The 23,278-nt window shown below is 42.8% G+C and overlaps 1 protein-coding gene across 3 annotated transcripts in view; it reads left to right on the top strand.

Moving 5' to 3' along the window:
- RNF213 (ring finger protein 213) overlaps window positions 1–23,278 on the top strand; it is a 115,078-nt gene that overhangs the window by 35,540 nt on the left and 56,260 nt on the right. For all 3 annotated transcript variants that reach the window (XM_067022278.1, XM_067022277.1, XM_067022279.1), the window contains 12 exons: window positions 113–310; window positions 3,734–3,956; window positions 4,745–4,800; window positions 5,970–6,123; window positions 8,813–8,980; window positions 13,616–13,705; window positions 14,809–14,931; window positions 15,759–15,939; window positions 18,147–18,320; window positions 18,700–18,849; window positions 21,365–21,954; window positions 22,823–22,985. In XM_067022278.1, the coding sequence (XP_066878379.1) occupies window positions 113–310; window positions 3,734–3,956; window positions 4,745–4,800; window positions 5,970–6,123; window positions 8,813–8,980; window positions 13,616–13,705; window positions 14,809–14,931; window positions 15,759–15,939; window positions 18,147–18,320; window positions 18,700–18,849; window positions 21,365–21,954; window positions 22,823–22,985 (2,270 nt within the window). The remainder of the gene's footprint in view (window positions 1–112; window positions 311–3,733; window positions 3,957–4,744; window positions 4,801–5,969; window positions 6,124–8,812; window positions 8,981–13,615; window positions 13,706–14,808; window positions 14,932–15,758; window positions 15,940–18,146; window positions 18,321–18,699; window positions 18,850–21,364; window positions 21,955–22,822; window positions 22,986–23,278) is intronic.

The raw sequence follows: 23,278 nt of genomic DNA, 5'->3' as shown, positions 1-23,278 counted from the left end.
TATCTTATGCTCTGTGCGAGGAGCTGTCCCTTCCCTGGCGGGTGTCGGACCCCCGGGGCTGGCCTGACACTGGCCATGCTGGGCTCACGTGGGATCTCTGTTCCCTTTCTAGCTGGCGAGCATTCATGGTAAACCTGTGCCAAATGTGCATGGACAAAAAGGTTGACCATTGGGTGTGTGCCCTGCCTGTGCTGCACCACTGCATGGACCTGTCCCCGCCAGCCCAGGACTCAGGCGTGCAGCCCGAGGACACCTGGGCAGCCCTTGAAGGCATCTCCTTCTCAGAGTTTCGGGAAAAAAGAACAGATCAGTAAGTTACAGACCTGCATTTATGTATGTAAATCTTGGAATGATAACTGTGCTTCCAAGATCTCCGGTGGACTTTTAGTACCCACTCATTCATGCTTTTAGTGACGGGAGTAAAATTACTTCTTTTAAAATTACTTCTTTTAAAATTAGTTCTTTAAAGATTTTAGGGGATTTCCCTGGTGGCTCAGTGGTTAAGAATCCACTTGCCAATACAGGGGACACGGGTTCGAGCCCTTGTCTGGGAAGATCCCACATGCCTCGGAGCAACTAAGCCCGTGTGCCACAACTACTGAGCCTGCGCTCTAGAGCCCACGAGCCACAACTACTGAGCCTGCGTGCTGCAACTACTGAAGCCCACGTGCCTAGAGCCCATGCTCCACAACAAGAGAAGCCACCACAATGAGAAGCCTGCACACTGCAACGAAGAGTAGTCCCCTCTCCCCGCAACTACAGAGAGCCCGTGCACAGCAATGAAGACCCAACATAGCCAAAAAATAAATTAAATTAAAAAAAAATAATTTCAAACAAGCAAGAAATACAAAGAAAAATACAAAAATGGCCTGCAACCCCAGAGATAATCATTGCTGTTAACACTTTGGCCTGTGTATTTGCAGGGTTTTGTCCAAATGTCGATATGTGGGTGCTTTATATGCTTAAAAATCAACCACAAAAGATTATGTATTTTTCTTACAGTTTTATTGAGATATAATTGGCCTATAGCACTGTATAAGTTTAAGGTGTATAGCATAATGATCTGCCTTACATCACAAAATTATGACCAACAGTAAGTTTAGTGAACATCTATTATTATCTCATAGGTGCAAAATTAAAGAAATAGAAAAAAAATTTCTCCCTTGAGATGAGAACTCTTAGGATTTCCTCTCTGAACAACTTTCATATATAACACACAGCAGTGTTCATTATATTTATCATGTTGTACGTTATATCCATAGCATTTATTTATCTTATATCTGGAAGTTTGCACCTTTTGTCTGGTTTCATGCAATTCCCCCTGCCCCGCCTCTATGATAGATTATTTATTCTGTTTTATCCTGTTTTCCAACCTTCTTTTTTTCATTTAACAGTATATTGTGAACGATTTTTTTCACCGGTAAATATACACCTACTTTTTTAATGACTGCTTAGTGTTGCAAATTTTATTTAGCTGGTTCTCTGTGCCTGGACACTTGGATTATTTCTGCACTTTTGCTTTGTAAGCATGCTTTGATACACTTCTTTGTAATTTTCCCTGTCCAATTATTTCCTCAAGATAAATTCCTGAAAGTAGAATTGCACAGGTCAGAGGCTTTGCACATTGTAGGTGCACATCTTGAGGTAGTGAAGTACTATTTTGAGGCAAGGAAAGTTTTCTTAGAGAAGACACAGAAAGCACAATCCATAAAAGAAAAATGGTAAATCAAACTTAAGTACAAAAGCTAAATAAAAAATACAAATTCAGTACAAAAAAATTAATACTAACACTTATTTCCAAGCACAGATAGCATCCCCCATTTACTTTGTTTTTTGTTAAAGAAACTATTCCAAGTCTCTCATCTGCCCTCCCTGCCCCTAATCCAATAGGATCTAGCCTATAGGTTTTTAGGGATTGAACTAGTTAGTGAGCTGAATTAAGTTATTGCTTCTTCACTGTTATTGGAACGTTTTGAAATTAAAGCCAAATTAAGATTATTTATATAATTATATATATTTTAAATGCCCTTCAAGGGGCATTTATCTAGAAGACAGACTATCTAGAAGAAATTTAGCTGGAGAATGACAAACATTAGCATTGGTCTTAAAGATTGTGTCTTTTAGGCAAAAGTGGCCTTTAGTATATAGAGAAGCTTTATCCATCCATATGTTTCGCGTAGCCTCTGTTGCTTCTGTGGCACTCGGCTGTATTTACTTTCCCATTGTCATCTTTTTGGGTCTCCAGGACAGTGTTACAGAACAGCCTAATTTAAAGACCTTCCCCGGACTGGGTTTGCGTAGACTGTTTGATCCAGGGCAGTTGCTTATTCATGCATCAGCATGCTTAGTTCATAAATTATTGTACCCACAATGGAAAACAGTATCAAAAGGTAAAAAAAGAACTGCCATAGGATTGCCATAGGGTTGCCAGCAGTCCTACTTGTGGGTATGTAGCCCAAGGAAATGAAATAAGTATCTCAAAGAGATATCTGTACCCCTGTGTTCATTGCAGCATTATTCACAATAGGCAAGATGTGGAAACAGCCTACATGTCCATCAACAAATGAATGAATAAAGAAGCAGTGGTGTGTATATGTGTGTGTGTGTATACATATATATGATGTATATATACTTGTGTGTATCATCATATATATGTATATATGATGCAGTATTCAGCCACAAAAAAAAAAGGGAATCCTGCCCCTTGTAACACATGGATGGGCCTTGAGGGCATTATGCTAAGTGAGATAAGTCAGATAGATAAAGACAAATACTGTATGATATCACTTATATGTGAAATGTAAAAAAGTCAAACTCACAGAAGCAGAGAGTAGAACGGTGATTACCAGGGGCTGGGAGGTGGGGAAAAGGGGAGATGTTGGTCAAAGAGTATAAACTTCAGTACTCTGAAGACAAATTAATTCTGGGGAGCTAATGTACAGCATGGTAACTATAGTTAATAATACTGTATTGTTTACTTAGAAGTTGCTAAGAGAGTAGCAACTTTTAAATGTTTTCACCGCAGAAAATGTTTTCACCACAGAAAAGAAATGGTAACTTTATGACACAATGGATGCAGCTATCAAGTAATGCTATGGTGGTAATCATTTTGCAATAAGAAAGTATATCAAATCAACACATTTTACACCTTAACCCTAAGACAGTGTCATATGCCAGTTGTATCTCAGTAAAGCTGGAAAGTGCTTAATTTTTGGTGGATTCTTTTATTATTGTGATAAAATATACCTAACCTACAATTTACCATTTTAATCATTTTAAGTGTACGGTTCAGTGGCATTAAGTACATTCATATTGTTATGCAATTGTCACTCCCATCCATCTCCAGAACTTTTCATCTTGTAAAACTGAAACTGTGTCCCCATTAAACAACAACTGTCTATTCCCTCCCTCACCACCAGCCCCTGGCACCCACCACTCTACTGTCTGTCTCTATGAATCTGGCTCTTCTAGGGACCTCACATAAGTGGAATCAGAGTATTTGTCCTTTTGTAAGTGGCTGATTTCACTGAGCATCATGTCCTCAGAGTTCATCCATGTTGCTGAATTCTTAATATATTATTGTTTACTTCTCATTTGATTGAGTTCTTAGCATTTAAATCATTTTTGAAATTAGAACTTTTTAGATTCCTTCTAACATAATTTTAACTAACTTGGTCTGTTTTACTGATCTCACTGTTACCCTTTTTTTCTGTTCCAATTTTCCCTTGTATAGGAAACAATTACTCCAGCTAATGGGAAAGAACAGACATTTGCTAAATGTGGATGAGTATCTGTTCCGATCCTGGTTCAGTTTGCTCCCTCTGGGTAACTTGGTTCATTACATGGAAGACCTCACCGAGTACCTGAGTTACTCACCCCGTCATATCCTGGACTGTCTTCTAGGGACTTGGTACCGGCTTGAAGGACTTGAGGAAATCTCCAACAGCAATTTCCAGGTTTGTTGTCTGGAATCGGCTCTTGAGTCCTTGCTTAGCAAAAGCAGATCCAAAACGAATCAGAGTCTGTGATTCTCCTTTTCTGAAAACTTGACAGGGTAAAGCATTTAGAAAAAAGAGAACCAGGAGGGGTCAATATTTCGTAGGGTAAAGGGTTGATTTACTTTAGTTATTCTGTTTCAGTAAATAGAATTCAATAAAACAGTAGCCTTTGGGTCTGTGTGATTGTGCAAGGCAGGGCTAGAAGTTATTCTGAGTGTTGGTCCACTTCCTAATTGCTCTCTGTCCTTTCCCATTTTGGGGGTGGATAAAATGGTATTATTTTATTTTTTAAAAAATATTTATTTATTTACTTATTTTGGCTACTTTGGATCTTAGTTGCAGCATGCAGGATCTTTTGTTGCTGCGTGCGGGCTCTTTGTTGCAGCACACAGGCTTCTCCCTCGTTGTAGCAAGTGAGCTCAGTAGTTGTGACACCCTGTAGTTGCCCTGTGGTATGTGGGACCTTAGTTCCCCAACCAGGGATCGAACCTGTGTCCCCTGCATTGGAAGATGGATTCTTAACCACTGGACCACCAGGGAAGTTCCCCAAATGGTATCATTTTAAATCCTGAGTTTTATTTGTAGAAGGTATAAGATTAGTACTTCAGCCCCTTAAAATTTGTTTATAGAAAGAAAAGAATTAATTATTATGCTCTATGTTGGATTTTGGGGGGGGGGTCTGTTTTAGCAAAGATGGTGGCATCATGATTAAATCCTCCCTTTTTTTCTTTTCTTCCCCACCCTAGATTATTGAGAGTACTTTTAAAATGCTGTTGCACCTCCTGGATATGTATCAGGAAAAGTAAGTAGAAAAGTATATGTATCAGGAAAAGTAAGTAGAAAAGTAAAGTGTAGTCTCTCTCTTGCACACGGTTATCCCCTGCTGATTGGCTGTATCCCATATTTGCTGTCATTAATGGAAGGTCATAAATTAATATATATCCCACTTCTTTTTTCAAGGTATTAATATAATCATCCTACTTTTTAAAAAAGGGAAAAGCATAGAAATCAGCTGCTAAGATTTTGGTTTATTTCCATCTGGTCTTTTTTCCTGTGCATTTTTGTCATTTATTTTTAAGTGATCACCATCATATTACATATTCATGCTTGTGTCCTGCATTTCATCAGCATTTAGTCTTCAAATTTTTTTTGCAAGTCAGGGAAGTTGAAAATAAAAATCAAAGTTAGCTTTCCATAATTATCTGAAATTATTTGCTCCTGCAAATTTGTGTGACCTCTGATACCCAGAAGGCACAGTGTACAGAATGCAGAACAATAGAAATGTACCTGTGGGAGAGAAGGTATTTTCTGAGATTCTTGGAGCACTGCCAGGATCACCTCATCTGAATTAGTAGGGTGTTCAGGATGGAGGTGGGGGTGTCAGGTCTTCATTAACATCAAGCACCTGGGGCTTCAGGGTCCCCACCTAATTCTGTGTATTACAGAATCGCCCCAGTAATTCATTTCTCATGCTGCCTTCTAAACCCCACTCTGATCAACTCCCTAACTCTCAGCTCTGGTCATGTGTCAGCCAGTAAGCAAGTCCACGCAGAGCTGAAAGAGATTTCATGCACAGGATATCCCAGGATATATTCTTCTAGCATTTCTTTTTCTTTCTCCCTCCCTCTATCTTCCTGATTTTTAAAAAAATTTATATGGTATTTGAATCTTTGGTAACATGCATCCCTAAGATTTTTTTCAAACAAAGGAATACACTTGAAAATAGTTTAACTTGCTGTTGTTAAAATAGTTCAGACCATGGAGGCAAACCAAAAGGACTTTGTTTCCTTTTTATCTTAGTTACAAGTTCAAGATAGATGGAAATGTCCTGGATGTTAACCTATATGGGATCAAGTACATGCCTTCCTTGTAGGTGTTTTAAAGGGAAGGAACTCGTCATGGATAAGGGGTACTGTTTTCTCATTCCTCCTAAATTACTTCATTGATTTCTTTCAACTCTTTGTGGGGTAGGATTCTTGAGGAGCCCTTGATACAGTCCTACTTGACTGTGTGCCTGAAACTTCACGAATCTACCTGCAGAATAACAAAAGAACACACGTTTTATGAGATGCCTGCCTTATCTGCTGAGATTGTTTGCAGAATTATTATACTTAAACTTCTAGTGGTAAGTGGAACACGTACACGTAATGTTGTACCCAGGAGAGCTATGGAACCTGAAGCATCCTCAGTTCAAAAAGGAGATAGGCTAATTCTAGGATTGCTAGAATGACACAGAGTGGCTGATTGTGTCATCAGGTATTTGTCAGTGCCTACTTTATGCCAGGTTTTGTTCTGTGCCTCGAAGCTGTTTTGGTGAACCAAGGTCTGTGTGCTTGCCCTCCAGGGCTTGCGTTGGAGGGAAGGAGGCAGTGCAGGATCTCAAGTGTAGAGTATCAGCTGTGACTGGGTTAATTCAAGAGCTCTGTAAGTGGCTGGGACTTCAGGCAAGGACCTCCCCACCTAAATGCATGTTCATGCCTAGTCTTTCCCACCTGAGCTTTATTCCTGTTCACTGAAACTCAAATACAGTAGCGAGGTCCACACACCTAAGTGCACACCTTAGAGCCTTTCCACACAGGCTCCACCTCCCTCATCAAGCTGTAGGGATATCCTAGAGCTCTGTCCCCCCTCGCTCCACACCTCCCAGAGGTAACCACTCTCCTGATTTCTACCATCATGGATTAGTTTTGCCCATCTTTGAACTCTTTCCTTTTTGTGTCTGGCTTTCTTCACTTGACGTGATATCTCTGAGATCCATCCATGATGTTGCACGTTGTCCACAGCTTATATTTTTCCATTGTTGTGTGATCTTCACCAGCTTGAGTTTGAGCTTCCACGTGAAGGTGATAGATTATTTCATATTTAGATTGACCATTTATTTATTTGTTAAGCATTTGACATGACAGAACTGGGACGTTAGTGATATAAAATAATTAAGTATATGTTTTAACTTGTTGCCTTTCATTTTTCTTCTTTAAAATACCAAGGATACATTTAAAAATAAACATTGGTAAGATGATTGCTTTCTCCTGAAGTGGGTGTTAATTAAACCATCATAGGCAGGTGCCAACATCTAGATAAACTGTGTTCAAGAAATTTGAAATTTGTCAGTTACTTAGGGTATATGTTCCTGTAGAAATAACTATCTTGAATGTTGGTTGGGATCTCAGATTAGTGCAATCCACAGTCTGATCCAAATACTCTACCTGTGCCATAAAAACAGAAAGCTTTGCAAAACTGAAATTAAATAAAACCAAAGTATATGAAGAGTTTTTGAAAAGCTTTTGGTTGCATGCTGACATAAAGGGTTGATAGGATTGATAGGACATCAGATGGAGAAAAACAAGGAGCAAAGCTGAAGGTTCTAGAGTAGGTTGTTACCTACTTGGGTTGTTCACTTCCATCATCTATGCTGGGTGCAGGGGACACCCAGATGGAGAAGACAGGTCCCTGACAGCAGGGATGCATAGGAGGGGGCCATCCTATGAGTACATAATTGCAGCACAGTGGCTTAATGCTAATCTGGAGTGTTGATTAGGTGCCCTGGGAACAAAGGGCCTTCGGAGGGGCTGATGTTCCCACAGGGCAAGAGAGCAGCCCGTGCAGTGTCAGGGAGGAGAGGAACATGCCGCTCCGGAGGCCCCACAGGTAGCCTAGTGTGATTGGAGGTGGAGCTGAGATCTAGGCAATGCCAGATCACAGATGGCATGCACACCCTGCTAAAGCTTCCAGATTATTCTAGAAGCTGCTGCACCATGCGGGGATGTTCCGCATGGGTCAGCATGTCCTGCTTTCAGCTCAGAACTGTTGCTGGCCCTTTCCACCCACATTCTGAGTGCTGTGCTCCTGTCACACCTGTACCCCAACCCACCCCTCCCGTGCTGCCCAGAGCTCCCCAAATCTTTCAGGGAAGAACCGCTCCCACCAGGCTGGGTACAGCACCCTTTATGTGCCTTGAAAATAGCTTGTGCTTTCTCATCTTGGCACTTGCCCTGCTTACTGATTGTGCTGTCAGCTCCTTGGGCAGCTGCCTCGCCACCACGTCTTTAGCCCTTGGGCCAAGCATCTCTGGAGGGAGGGATTGACACCAACAGATCCAGTTTTGGGGGGTCCTGACACAATTTGAGGGGCTCAGTTGAAGCAAAAGAAAACACACACAGAACTGGGAGAGGCCTCTGTCTAAGTGGGGCTGATGGCTGGGCTGTATCTGCTTTGTGGTAAAGGTGCTTCTGGTGAGAAGGAGAGGGGGGGAGGGAGGGAGACATCCCTAGAGCCCTTGACCCTGGGGAAAAGGGGCTTTTCAGGGAGAGGGAATGAAGGGAGAACCTCAGGGAAAGAGCACCAGTGGTTGGGGACATGGGTTTACCTCCTGGCCTGCAGACCAAACATGTCACTGAAGGACAGGGTTTACACTAGCTCGGCTTCTCTGAGCTGCTGGAAGCTCTGATCCCTTGGTACCTCCTTCTCACCCTGTCCGGAGGAAGCTTGTCGTCTCTTCCTCGGCTTGGAGCCCAGGAAGTCTGTGCATTGGTGAGGCAGAGTTGCCTCTGTTAACAGTTGCCTGGGGTCATTTGATGGGGCATCCATGCCGCTCCTTCTCCTGCCTCGTCCCCCCATGCTGCCCACCCAGAGTGAAGCCGAAACGCTCTGGGGAAATGAAAGTGCTATGAATGCGCAGGCTCTGGCCGGGCCGGTGAGTCTGAGCGCACAGGTGGCGTTGGGCGCACTGGGGGGAAGGGAGTGGCATCTGGACAATCCTTTGGGTCCACAGCGCAGGGACAATTAAACTCTCTGTCTCTCTCTTGTGGTGACAGGATTCAGCAGGAGGGCAGGGAAATGAAACTGGAAATAATTCAGAAAAAACAGTCTTCCAGGGGACTCTCGCTGTTACAAGATCTTGGCTTCAGAGAATTTTTCAAGAGGGCCTGTTCCTGATGGAGAATATGTTTTCTGTCACCTTCACTTACCTCGATGAGTTTAAGGTAAGCCCTGCCGAGTGCAGGGAACCGAGTGGGTCTTGTCTGCAGAATGGGCAGCTGCTCCCCTAACAGGACCCAAGGGCATGGGCACCCTGGTGGATGGACCATAGTCCCCAAACCAATGGTGAGGCTGCTGAACGGTGAAGACAGACCTTGTTGGGCTGGCAGGGAGGGGCATTCGAGTCTGATCCAGTGCTGAGGTTATGAGTCAGCTTTATGATGTTGAAAGTAGAAGAATGAGATGGAAGCAAGAGCTACTTGAAAGGGAAACTGGGTAGAGTGGCGTCTGAATGTGAGGAAACTGGAAATCAGTCCCAAAAGGTTGGGAGGCAGGGAGGGCTTCCAGAAACCGAGGTATGGACAAAATCTTATGCCACTGAGGAGGAGGAGGGAGGGCCTAAAGACTGTTGGCTCCAGGACTAAGTTCTAGAAAGTGATATAAACAAACCAACCTAATGGCCCTCTGACGTCATTAAACCAGACTTCAATAGGCTGTTGCCTTCCAGGGATACTTTAATGGAGTCATCATAAAATCACATAGCTGAGACTGTGCATGAACAGAGACAAATGACTCTCACTCCATCTCAGACTTCTTCAGACTTATTACCTATCTACACAGAGGGGAGAAGATCATTAATCTAAATACCCAGAGCCCAGAACTCTGACCGCTCACCCTCACCGGGACAGAGTCTAAGGTCAAAACAAGGAAAACATACATAAATCTTGAACTTGGTTTAGTAGTTTTGTTGTTGGCAGTGGAATGGGTGTAGCAAGTCTGGAGCTATGTTGTGTGTACTCTAAGGTTGAGCAGATGGACAGAGGGTTGCTGCTGTTGGAAGCCCAGGTTCTTTCTTACTGGAGGAGGGATGTGTGGACCAGGGGAGAGAGGAGGAGGTCTGTGGTTTGGAAGGAGCTAGAGGTATAGTGTGAACTCATGATTTTAAAAGCAACAACAGGTAAAAGACCTGTACTTATAAAAGTATAAGACACTGATGAAAGAAATCAAAAATGACACACACAGATGGAGAATTATACCATGTTTTTGGATTGGAAGAATCAATATTGTGAAAATGGCTATACTACCCAAAGCAGTCTACAGATTCAGTGCAATCCCTATCAAATTACCAATGGCATTTTTTACAGAACTAGAACAAAAAATCTTAAAATTTGTATGGAGACACAGAAGACCCCGAATAACCAAAGCAGTCTTGAGGGAAAAAAGTGGAGCTGGAGGAATCAGACTCCCTGACCTCAGACTATACTACAAAGCTACCGTAATCAAGACAATATGGTACTGGCACAAAAACAGAAACATAGATCAATGGAACAGGATAGAAAGCCCAGAGATAAACCCATGCAACTATGGTCAACTAATCCATGACACAGGAGGCAAGGATATACAATGGAGAAAAGACAGTCTCTTCAATAAGTGGTGCTGGGAAAACTGGACAGCTACATGTAAAAGAATGAAATTAGAACACTCCCTAACACCATACACAAAAATAAACTCAAAATGGATTTGAGACCTAAATGTAAGACTGGACACTATAAAACTCTTAGAGGAAAACATAGGAAGAACAGCCTTTGACATAAATCACAGCAAGATCTTTTTTGACCCACCTCCTAGAATAATGAAAATAAAAACAGAAATAAACAAATAGGACCTAATGAAAATTAAAAGCTTTTGCACAGCAAAAGAAACTATAAACCAGACGAAAAGACAACCCTCAGAATGGGAGAAAATATTTGCAAACGAATCAATGGACAAAGGATTAATCTCCAAAATACATAAACAGCTCATGCAGCTCAATATTAAAAAAGGAACAACCCATTCAAAAAATGGACAGAAGACCTAAATAGACATTTCTCCAAAGAAGACATACAGATGGCCAAAAAGCACATGAAAAGCTGCTCAACATCACTAATTATTAGAGAAATGCAAATCAAAACAACGAGTATCACCTCACACTGGTTAGAATGGGCATCATCAGAAAATCTACAAACAACAAATGCTGGAGAGGGTGTGGAGAAAAGGGAACCCTCTTGCACTGTTGGTGGGAATGTAAGTTGATACAACCACTATGGAGAACAGTACAGATGTTCCTTAAAAAACTGAAAATAGAATTACCATATGATCCAGCAATCCCACTACTGGGCATATACCCAGAGAAAACCGTAATTCAAGAAGATACATGCATCCCAATGTTCCATGCAGCACTGGTTACAATAACCAGGTCATGGAAGCAACCTAAATGCCCATCGACAGACAAATGGATAAAGAAGATGTGGTACATATATACAATGGAATATTACTCTGCCATAAAAAGGAACAAAATTGGGTCATCTGTAAAGACATGGATGGACATAGAGACTGTCATACAGAGTGAAGTAAGTCAGAAAGAGAAAAACAAATATTGTATATTAACACATATATGTGGAACCTAGAAAAATGGTACAGATAAACTGGTTTGCAGGGCAGAAATAGACACAGATGTAGAGAACAAACGTATGGACACCAAGGGGGGAAAGCGGGGGTGGGAGGGTGGTGGTGGTGGAATGAATTGGGAGATTGGTATTGAGATATATACACTAATATGTATAAAATAGATAACGAATAAGAACCTGCTGTATAAAAAATAAATAAATAAATAAATAGCAACAGCAGGGGCTTCCCTGGTGGCGCAGTGGTTGGGAGTCTGACTGCCAATGCAGGGGACACGGGTTCGAGCCCTGGTCCAGGAAGATCCCACATCGCGAAGCAGCTGAGCCCGTGTGCCACAACTACTGAGCCTGCGCTCTAGAGCCTGCGTGCCACAACTACTGAAGCCCCTGCGCCTAGAGCCCGTGCTCTGCAACAAGAGAAGCCACCGCAATGAGAAGCCCGTGCACCGCAACAAAGTGTAGCTCCTGCTCTCCGCAACTAGAGAAAGCCTGCACGCAGCAACGAAGACCCAATGCAGCCAAAAATAAATAAATTAAAAAAAAATAAAAAGCAACAACAGTTCCTGACTCCATCCACTGAAAGGGCCTAGAGATCGTGACACCGAGGTCTGTGCGTGCACCCAGAGCCCTAGTCATGGCTTCTAAATGTCATTTCCCCTAAAAAACAAAACCAAACCCAAACCAAAGCCCCTAAAACCTGTGCTTCTGGAAGGAACAGCAGATTCTAGAGGTGGGGCTGAAGAAGTGAAAGGCCAGTCTGAAACACCTTGTATTGTCAGAAAGTAGAAGTGCTTGAAGTCGAGTGGTGACATGTCACAAGGAGACAGGACTAGATCCAAAGTGATATCCTAGGTTAGATCCTGGATGGTAAAAGGATGTTTGTGGGGAAAAAGTGGTGAAATCCAAATAAAGCCAGTGGTTTTGTTCGTGGTAACCTAGCAATTACTTAGCTTTGACAACTGTACTATGGCTACGTAACGTGTTAGCACTCGGGGAAATTGGGCTGAGAGTATCTGGAACTCTCCGTACTATCTTTGCAGTATTTCTGTACATCTAAAAGTATTACATTTTTTTAAAAAGGAGACAGAAGCTAGCTTGCAGGGGTTCCCACTAGCCAAATCTGAGGCAATTTGAGTATCACAATGAGTAATGACCAGAAGAGGATCATCATATATTAGGTGGAGTAAATCAGACAAAGACAAATACCATATGCTATCACTTACATGTGGGATCTAAAATACAACACAAATGAACTTATTTACTAAACAGAGACAGACTCACAGACGTAGAGAACAGACTTGTGGTTACTAAAAGGGAAAGGGGGTCTGGGACGGGGGATAGATTAGGAGTTTGGGATTAACAGATACAAACTACTATATATAAAATAGGTAAAAAACAAGGCCCAACTGTTTAGCACAGGGAACTATATTCAATATCCTGTAGTAGACCATAATGGAAAAGAAGAAAATGTTGTCATCATCATAAGAGAAAGGAAGACAGAAAAGACCGGAGAACTCTTCTAGAAAAGAGACATGGTAACTAAATGCAGTGTGTGTCCATCAGTTGGATCCATGACCCAAACAGGAAGGACACCTGTGGACAATGAGAGAAATGTGGACAGGGACCCTTCCTCGAGAAAGGTCACACCCACGTGAACTGGCCTCAGAGTGACACCTGTACTACCATGTGTAGCAGAAGGGACACGGTGTTGGGGACGCCTGCCCAGGACTTAGGGGCCAAGGGGCATGACATCTGCAACTTCCTTCCAATGGTTCAGCAGAGAAAATGCCTATTTCTAGAGAGACTAAAGGGAGAACAAAAGAGAAAGAGATAAAGCAGTCGCTTTAAACGCTGGGGAGTCTAGCTGGAGGTATATGAGTGTCCTAGTGCTGTCATTGCAACTTTCTGTTAAGTTTGAAATTTTTTGAAATAAAACAATGGAGGGAAATCCTTTCAGGTTAAGAACCAGTTACACGGTGGAAGGGACTGTAGAGGTGACCTGTCCCAGTCAGGACCCTTTGTTTTATAAAGCTAAGGTGGGTTGCCCTGACACACCAGTGACACAGCAGACCATTGACAAAGATGAGTCAGAACCCAGGTGTCTTTGAAGCGCTGTGCATAATCATCTTCCTTCATAGAATTCCACTGTGGCATCTAGGTGTCTTAGTGGCTGTCGCTTACATGTGGGTTTTGCAGGTCTGGAGGCGACTGGTGGAAATAAACTTCCCTGCAGAGCATGGCTGGAAGGAATCCTTGCTGGAGGACATGGAAGGGAGGCTCAAACAGGTACTGAAAGTCGGGGATGTTCTTTTTGCAAGTCGGTAAAACCAGACCGTGAGAGGCAACCAAGACACGTGATGACTGCGTTTGAATGGACAGGGCATGGGGTTCATATGACTCTGTGTTTCTGATTCAGCCTTAATAGTTTGACTGCAGATGGTATTCCAGAGAAGAAGAAGGGCACAAGGTCTGGGCACGAGGGGAACCCTCAGCACACATGGGGTTCTAATAGGCACTAACCCTATATGCTGTGGCTGTAATTGGCCTGTTGGTGACAAGAGCCTTATTAAACCCAGTGACAAGTGGGGACAACACAAAAGTGCTCCCCATTTTTAATTAAGGCCTGTGACCCTAGAAAATTCGGGTTTTAAAAAATGTGATATGAGGGTTTTCTACATAACTGTTAAATGGATCTTTTTAGGAATAGAGAAGCAAAGAAGAAACCTTAATTAATTAATTAATTTTAAAAAATTTATATTTTTGTTATACATTTATTTTTGGCTGCGTTGGGTCTTCATTGCTGCGCAGGCCTTCTCTAGTTGCAGTGAGCGGGGGCTACTCTTCCTTGCGATGTGCGAGCTTCTTATTGCGGTGGCTTCTCTTGTTGCGGAGCACAGGCTCTAGGCACGCGGGCTTCAGTAGTTGTGGCACGCAGGCTCGGTAGATGTGGCTTGCAAGATCTAGAGCGCAGGCTCAGTAGTTGTGGTGCACGGGCTCAGTTGCTCCGCGGCATGTGGGAATCTTCCCGGACCAGAGCTTGAACCCATGTCCCCCGTACTGGCAGGCGGATTGCCAGCCACTGCATCACCAGGGAAGCCCTTTTCTTTTTTTTTTGTTTTAAATTTACCTGCTTTTGCAAGCTGCTGTGCCAGATGCTTTTTCTGCAAAGTGGGAATTTTAGCCTTGTTGGTCTTGTTTGAATTCTTGCCTTGTTGGTCTAATGGTTAGAGGCAGAGAGGACATGCTTAGCGTGGGATGGGAAGAAGGTCAAAGTAATGGGGAGCTGATACAGTAGTAGGAAAGTGAAAATTACTAGGGTGTTTTCATTCCATAGTGTCTGAGAGTGCAGCACCCCAAACCTCTCACGCCCTCATCTTTCTGTCTTGCAGGGGAAGCCTCTCTCCCAGATCTCTGCCTTCTGTAGCACTAACTGGGATGCTGCAGGCGCAGAAGACAGTGTGTCGAAACGCTTGGAGATGTGTGCCATTGAAGCCGTGGGCTTGGTCTGCCAGGTGAACAACCTTGCCCACTCAGGAACTGCGTTTGGGTTCACACCTGCCTTCTGTCGTCACCAGCTAAAGGCTATTAAGCGCCGCTGGTTCTGAGGCCCTGCACCAATGCAAAGAATGGGCTCTGGGAATCCCCCTCCCCAGCCTGAAATCCAGTACCCTGTACCCACTCCTTGAAATGCCACTTAGCTTCCTGCTACTGCATGGTATCATAGCAGCTCACAGGTGACTTCCAGAAATCTCACAGGCTGCTCCAAAATGCCCCATTGCCACCTACCCAGCCTTTATTTTACTGCTTGCTAATAACACTTGCTTAGCATGCAGTAAAAGACCCCAAAGGATAGCAAAGCATTGTAGAAGAAAAATGTAGGAAGTTGAAAATATTTTATCAATTCACTTAGAAAGAGAATTAAAATTTATATGATGTTTATAGGCAGCTTTAAAAGAATTACAGTTAGGAATACAAAGGATACCAGTGTTAATGGTTTACTTGTATTGTGTTTGATGTTTTTCATAATGTGAAAGTCCCAAGAAAAATGTAGAAACTGGCATTGAGCCAGAGGAAAGGGGGGTGACTTGTGGGTTGTGTCTGTGTCTGTCGGTACCTGTTTCCGCATCCCCAGTGTTCATCACTTACGGAGACAGTGCACAGGAAAATGGACATGCCCTAAGAAAAGTTAAGCATTTTATTTACAATTGGTTTTTTTGAGGCTTTGTAAAACTAGTTATGAGGGATTTCTGAAATGTTGGGTGGGTAATTTACTTCTGTTATTTAAAAACAAACCAACCAAAAAAACCTTCTAAATATCCCTCTATTCATTTTCTTGTAGTCTCAGACCAGTATCCTTGAGAAAATCTCTTATAATGACTTGAAGAAATGTGGCACCCTTGTGTCTGCTGTGATCACTAAGTCCTGGCCGAGAAGTAGAGGGAAATTTGTAGATGACTTTGGTGAGGTTTTGAATCACCTGCTCACTTGGCCAGAAATCAGTCATCTCTTCAGGTTGTATGGTAAGTTCACAGAGGGCGCTGGGAACATGTGCCCTGTCCAGTGGTGCCTCCTGACCCAAGGGTAGGGCAGAGTATTTGACCTGTGAGTCAGTTCGAATGGGTTGATGTTTGCCAAAAGAAGCAGCTTGGATGGAGGGACCCAGGAAGGTTCATAGTATCTTGTATTGTAATTGAGAACTAACACTGGAAACCACCATTCATAGAATACCTGCTGTACACCAGCTACCATGCTGATGTCTTATACTTGAAGTGGTCCAGAGGGTCCTCAGACAAAGAAACTGAGGTGGAGAATGTAATAGGACTTACCCAAGGTCTTGCCAAGAATAAGTGTTAAGAACTGAAATCAAAACCCAAGTGTGTCTGAGTCTAAAACCCTCTCTTTGTTATTCTGAGATCCATATAAATGTCTGATCCAATACTGGTGACCTTAGCAAAAGCTAAGTACTGCCTGATTTTTCCACCCGTACATTCCATGACTCAAGTATTTGTGACCAAAGAGGGGGAGATGTGTATTTCCCTAGAAACATTATATTCAGGTTTATGTGTGTCGTTAGATTCAGAGCTAGTGGAAAAGCACCACAGTTAGATTATTTTGTGTCTCAGTTTCATCAAATTACTGGGACAGCCTTAAAACAAAAAGCTGTTTCATCAATGGCAGGGTTGTTGTAGCGATAAAATAAGAAGATTGATGTGGAATTCCTATGTAATGATTAAAAACTACTCACTTGAAAATATTATATTTGTGTTTTTAAAATTAAGAGACCATATATATATATATATATTTGTTGTTGTTGTTGTTGTTATTATTATTTTTTGTGTGTGTGGTACGCGGGCCTCTCACCGCTGTGGCCTCTCCCATTGCAGAGCGCAGGCTCCGGACGCGCAGGCTCAGCAGCCATGGCTCACGGGCCTAGCTGCTCCACTGCATGTGGGATCTTCCCAGACCAGGGCACGAACCCGTGTCCCCTGCATCGGCAGGTGGACTCTCAACCACTGCGCCACCAGGGAAACCCTGTATAGACCTTATATTTCAGAGCAGTTTTAAGTTGATAGAAAAATTGAGCAGAAAGTACAGAGATTTCCCATATTTAGTCCCTCCACACACACAATTTCCTCTCTTATTAATGTCTTGCTTCAGTGTGGTACGATTGTTATAACTGATGAGCCAGTATTGATATGTTATTAATAACTAAAGACCAATGTTTACATTGGGTTTACTCTGGTACTTTCTGTGGGTTTTGACAAATGTTTAATGATGTGCATCCACTATTACCGTATCATACCTAATAGTTTCACTGCGCTAAAACCTTGTGTTCCACCTGTTCATCCCTCCCCTCTCCCCTCTTCTACAGTTGTGCCTTTTGCAGAATCACACACTCTGTAACCTTTGCAGATTGGCTTCTTCGCTTAGCAACATGCATTGAATGTTCCTTTCATACCTCACTTCTTTTTACCACTGAATAGTATTCCATTATGTGAATGGACCACAGTTTGTCCATTCACCTACTGAAGAACATCTTGGATACTTCCAAGATTTTGCAATTGTGAATAAAGCTGCTTTATTTGCTTTTAATGGCATGACCCATTATGTATGTATGACCCTAGTATGACCCTAGTATGACTGGGAGAGAAACCTTCTGGTGGTTAAGTATGTTTGAAAATTTTGCCCTCTAAATTGATCCTAAAATTCACATTCAAAATTTTGCAAGATAGCCAAGATTTGTAGAGTATAGCCATTACACTGATGTTTATCTTATTTCCATGTGCTGTGAAGATGCCTCCTTAACACCACGTAGATAACCCTCACTGGGTGTCAGTGCATCCCTAGTGCAGTTTATTCTTCTCTAAGTGTTCTCAATATGGGAGATTTTAAAGGTGGTGATGTCTAGTTTAAGAAAGATATTCAGTATACTGAAGAGGGCACAGGTTTAAAATAACTGAGAAACGTGGTTCTCCTGGCTGACTTTGGTCATTTGAGGAATCGTCTTCATGAAGAAGGAAGTCCTTTGGGAGATGAATTTGGGTGAGATGTAAACCTCCTGGGCAAAGCAGAATCGAGGGATGTGAGAAGCACATCTGGAAGCACGGAATGACTCTGCTTTATTGTGTGGAAGTTGGGTCAGAGCAATGAGGAAGTTACTGGTAATTCAATAACATGGAAGGAAGTGGGGTGCCCACCGTTTTAACTCTGTTCTTAACTTGATCAGGAACCAATGAGAAAATATTAGAAAATACTACCGATGAAGGCAAGAAGTTGATGGCCACTGCTGACTCTGTGTTCAGAAAAATTACTAATGACCTCGTCAATGGAACGATTTTAGTTGGACAGCTGGAGCTGATCATAAAACACACGAATCAGTTCCTTGACATCTGGCAGTTAAGTAAGTTGAGATGTGGACTTCAGGCTCATGAGAGGTTAGATGATAAGAAGCGTCAGTGTTTGCCTGTGTGTCTTGTAGAGGGGTGATCTTTGTCGTCTTTATGTTTAGTGGCTCTTCTTGCCAGGAAGTTGACAGGCGATGGCTTCTAATCCTTAGGAAAATAATGGGAAAGTGATAAAATACTGACCGTGTCAGAGCAACTGGCTGTTTTTATTCCATGCTGCTGACATGGGGACGTCTTGGAGTGGCCCTGCACGCAGCCCCCTGTGTCACCCTCCACATAGCTCAGCATGTGGGACGTGTTCATGTGGGTGGAAGAAATGTCTTGCCACAAGCGGATGTTTGTGTGTTCTATTGGTTTCCTTTTCTTTTTTTTCAGAGAATACAAATCTTCCAGCCCAGGAGAAAAAACACACTATGAAGGAAGTGCTGAGTCTCAGAAAGAATGAACTAGTCACTCTAAAGAATGAGAAAACATATGTTGACTCTCTCCTGAAGTTGTATGGGAAGGTGAAAGACCTGATTAAAGGTGATATTCTTAAGCATTAAAATAAACAAAATTGAGGGGTCCTCAGGGGAGAAGGGTCAAAAGAGAATATGACAAAAATGTATCACAGTAGCAGCCTTTTATCTTGGAGGGGAGGCTTTTTTAAATGTTTCATTTTTTAACGAGGTAAAAACTTTTTGGTGATTACTGCCATATCTCTAAATAGCATGCTTAAATATCTCCTTGATTTTTCAGGTTTAAGCATTATCCATTGTGGAAAATTATGATTAAATCTTATTTTTCCAATTTCTGCCTTACACACATAAACTTTCCAACCTCCCTTTCCTCCAATTTTATCATAATTTTAATTAGATCAGTCCTCAGGGTTTAAATAGTCACAACTGTGTAAATGCACTGTTCATACCCAAGCCATGAAACATACCACGTGATTCTCTTCCATTTCTTGTGCAAACTGTTTTCTCTAGATTTAAAATTCTTATCTTGTCCTATGCTTTGTTTTCAATGTGTTTGTTTTAAAATTCAATCCCAGACTCTTTACCAACCATTTGAATTTCCTTACAAGGCAATCAGTTTGATTTTTCAGAAGGACTCTCCCCAGACTGGAGGGATACAGTCCTAGGGGTGTCCTGCTTCTGTCCTCGGCTGGATGTGTGTCCTGGGTCCCATGGCTCCCTGCTCTCACTCCTGTGTTTTAGTGAAATACACCCTCTGGTCCCTCCTGAGAAGGGGGCACAGGACTCCTTGCCTGTCTGAAAATGTCTGCCCGTACATGAGATCTGTTGTTTGGTGCAGAGGTACAGACTGGAAATGTTTTCCTTCAGGATTTGGGATTTGTGGCTCCATGGTCTCTGCAGGGTTCCTGTTGAGAGTCAGATGTGATTCTTATCCTTTGTGGATGACATGTTTTCTCTCTCATGAAGTTCTTGAGATCTTTTTGTCACCCTTATTCCGAAATTTCCTAATGAAGTGCCTTGGAATGGGTCTGTGTCCCATCTGTTGTACTGGGCATAATTAAGTGGGTCTTTCTAATCTGGAAATCCAAGTCCTTGAGTTCTGGGGAAACTTCTTGTGTTAATTAAGTGATTACTTTTTCTCTTGCTGGAATTCACGGTTGGATATGTGACCTTCTGGAATGGTCATCTAACTTCCATACATTTTCTCTCCTATTTTCCATCTCTTTGTGTTTTGTTCTGCTTTCTGAGCAGTTTCCTTAATTTGACCTTCTAACGTTTCCAGTAAGTTTTAAAATTTCTCTTCTTATGTATTTAATTTACAAGAACTCTTTTTTTCCTCTGAGTGATCCTTTTTCTCTGCTATCCTGTTCTTGTTCATGGTTGCAGTATCATATCTTTCTGAGATTATTGATATTTTTGATTTAGAGGTTTTCTTTTTCTTTATCTTGAATAGTTTCCTATTTCCTTTGAGTTGCTTTTATCTCTTGGTATGTTTTAATGTTTATTTTTCATGTTAAAGACTCTCCCCATCTGTCTGGAAATTCTTGTTTATCTGTTTATATTCAGAGGTACCTAACACGCTACTGGAGGACTCTGAGGGTGGTGTGGCTAGACTTTGAAATAGCCTGTATCTTTAGCTCCTCTCTCGGGCTGCTTAGATCGCCAGTCTCTTGCCTGGAAGGTATAGGACCCGCTGCCAGGTTTCTGGGAGTCAAGAGAGAAATGAGGTGTGGAGGGTTCTCAGCATCCAATATGCATATCTAGTCTTACTGCCTTCCTTCTTCCTGTATCCTCTGTTCTCCTTTCTTCTTAAATTTAATGGTACGTACCGTCTGTTAGCTTCCTGACAAAGCATAAGTGCCTGGAAATGCCTTTATTCTGCCATATAGCTGAGACCCCCAATCCAGAGAGCCCTCTGTGTTATCCTTTCTAAAATATAAACCACCCATTGCTTGCCAGGGTGGAGGAGGCCATCAACCTGCCGTATGGAATGGGTGGGGATGAAAATGAGGCTATTTGATGACTTCTTAAGCAGACTTTCAGCCCAGTCCTCCTTATTTTATCACCACCTCCCAAATTCCAGTTACCTGTGCAGCCAGTGTCTATGCATTGGGGGAAGTCTGTGACACCAGACACCTGGCAGACTCAGGTTTCCCCACCATGGGCTAGGACCCCATGTCCTGAGGCTTAAGACGTCATTTACCCCCTAGCACATCTGCTTTTCAAGTTCCAAAATTTTGTTGCTGTGATCTCCTTTTCTATCCTTCCCAGCCCTGTTGCTTTATGGCTTTTGAAAAACAATCTCTTTTCCATCATTGGAACAGAATATGGGGAGGGAGTGGAAGCATGTGCAGATGTCAGACTGTCATCTTCTCCCAGAAGTTGCAAAGCTTTATTTGTCTTGAAAATTGACGAGCAAGGTGAGGGTGGAGACTTAGGGATTCTTATTGAGAACAATGCCAGCAAGTGTGTTCACTTGCATTTCCTTAAGAGCAGTGAGGGGAGTAAAAACTGGGAAAGTAAAATGAAATGATATCATGACTAGAGGTTTCACTTCTGACATTCTCTTATGGTTTCAAAAGTGGACTTTGGAGAGATTGCTGAAAGACATTCGGAAGACCTCAGCGGGAAAAGATTAAACCAAGTCGTGATGGTGAGCTTGTCAGCCACCTCCCTTGACTCGACATGGACAACACATTACAACCTGAGCCCTGAAGTCCAAGAAATGGCCAGAAATGCAGACTTGCTAAAGGACAGCCACATCTTCCAGATCTTCTGGAGAGAAGCTGCCCAGGAGCTGAGTGAGCCAGAGGAGGAGTTGGAAAGGAAAATACTTCACCCTGAAGAGATGTATCAATGTTTATATGGTCCTTGTTTCAAAAGGTTTACGAAACTGTATCGGGATCTGAAGTCAGGGGAAGTCACCTTTGGGGAAATCGATGACATCTTCAAAGACTTTGTGAATAAATATAGCAACCTAACTAAAAACCTCCAGACCATGTGTGCTCTGTACCCCAGTGACCAAAAAGATTGGATCAAGGAGCGAGTTCGGCAGATCGAGGAATACCATCACCTGCATCAGGCTGTCGACTCAGCCAAGGTCATCTGGAAGGTCAAAGAGAATTTGGCCCTGACCGGCGACTTTGGCGTTCTCCACACCTTACTAAGCTTTGTAAGTTATTTACTGGGGACTACTGGGGGTGGGGGTGGCGGGGATGCCGCTCTCGAGCTCTTAAAAACTGGGCAAGATGATTTTGCAGCTTCCTTCAATGTTATTTGTATTTTATTCGATGCCTGAATATGCCAAGGGCTTCGTTCTTACCTTTGTTTACCAATAGTGTGACTGTTTGGGCTAGTGAGGGTTTCCTTGGATCGGTAGGAGGATCATGAATTTAGGAAAAGGCAATGATCCTCTTTTAGTCATCAGATATTTGTAAAGAGTCATCTGAGCTCTTTAGGTTCTAGAAGCCAAAAAGCCATTTGTTTTGTCAGCTCTCCACATCTAGTGCTTAGCTGAGAGCGGCACGTGGTAAGTTATCTGTTACAGTTAAGAAGTGAGTCTTTTGCTTTCTTTTTTTTTTAGGTGAGCATTTATAAGGTATATGGTGACCTATATTATTGCATAGACAGGTATGATGAGGACTAAAATTTAGCACAAAATTTGGAATTTGGCACATGTAAGCTTGAAGCCCAGCAGCGTGTTTTGGAGTAGGTCACTGTCCTGGTCCTTCTTTTCTTTACCTAGAAAATAGAAAAAATTACAAGGTGCACCTGGCAGGGTTCTTGTGTAGGTTTGCTTAGCAGAATGCCAGGTGCAGAGGAACTGTAGTTACTATGGATCGAGGCGGGACAGCAAGAGTGGCTGCAGTGTCCAATCTGGGATAAGAGCTCCGTGCACCTGCCAATCCCGGAAGTTTGGTGGGAAGGTCTGTTGGGATGGTCAACATTGTTGTTTTGGGGGGTCCAGGAGCCAGTTCCAGCGTACATACAACCTTCCCTTGCAGACTCTCTTTGACAACTTTCTTTGATGACTTTCTTAGACTGTCTTGGACAACTTTCGCCACGAAAAACTGGACCGGATCAACCAGCAACTTATCCGTGCCAAAAAGCTGCTGCAGGACGTCAATGAGACCCGGTGTCAGTGTCTGAAGGAGCTGTCCCAGAGGAACGAGTTCATCAGCTGGGTCCGGGAGGCTCTCGGAGGTACAGTCCATCACTGTGGTGGCTGGAAGTCTGGAGCATATTTAGATGGTTCATCGGGTGGTCTTCCTAAACATATGGGCAGCCCCTCCCCTTGATCATGTTCTGAGTAAAGGACCATGAAATGCCATCTGCATTTTTAATTTTTTTTTTTTTGCGGTACGTGGGCCTCTCACTGCTGTGGCTTCTCCCGTTGCGGAGCACAGGCTCCGGACGCGCAGGCTCAGCGGCCATGGCTCATGGGTCTAGCCGCTCCGCAGCATGTGGGATCTTCCAGGACCGGGGCACGAACCCGT

The sequence above is a fragment of the Kogia breviceps genome, chromosome 19 (assembly GCF_026419965.1).
Source record: "Kogia breviceps isolate mKogBre1 chromosome 19, mKogBre1 haplotype 1, whole genome shotgun sequence".
In the NCBI taxonomy this organism is placed as follows: domain Eukaryota; kingdom Metazoa; phylum Chordata; class Mammalia; order Artiodactyla; family Physeteridae; genus Kogia; species Kogia breviceps.
Note: the sequence above shows the minus strand (reverse complement) of the source record. Positions and strands in the feature narration are given on the sequence as shown.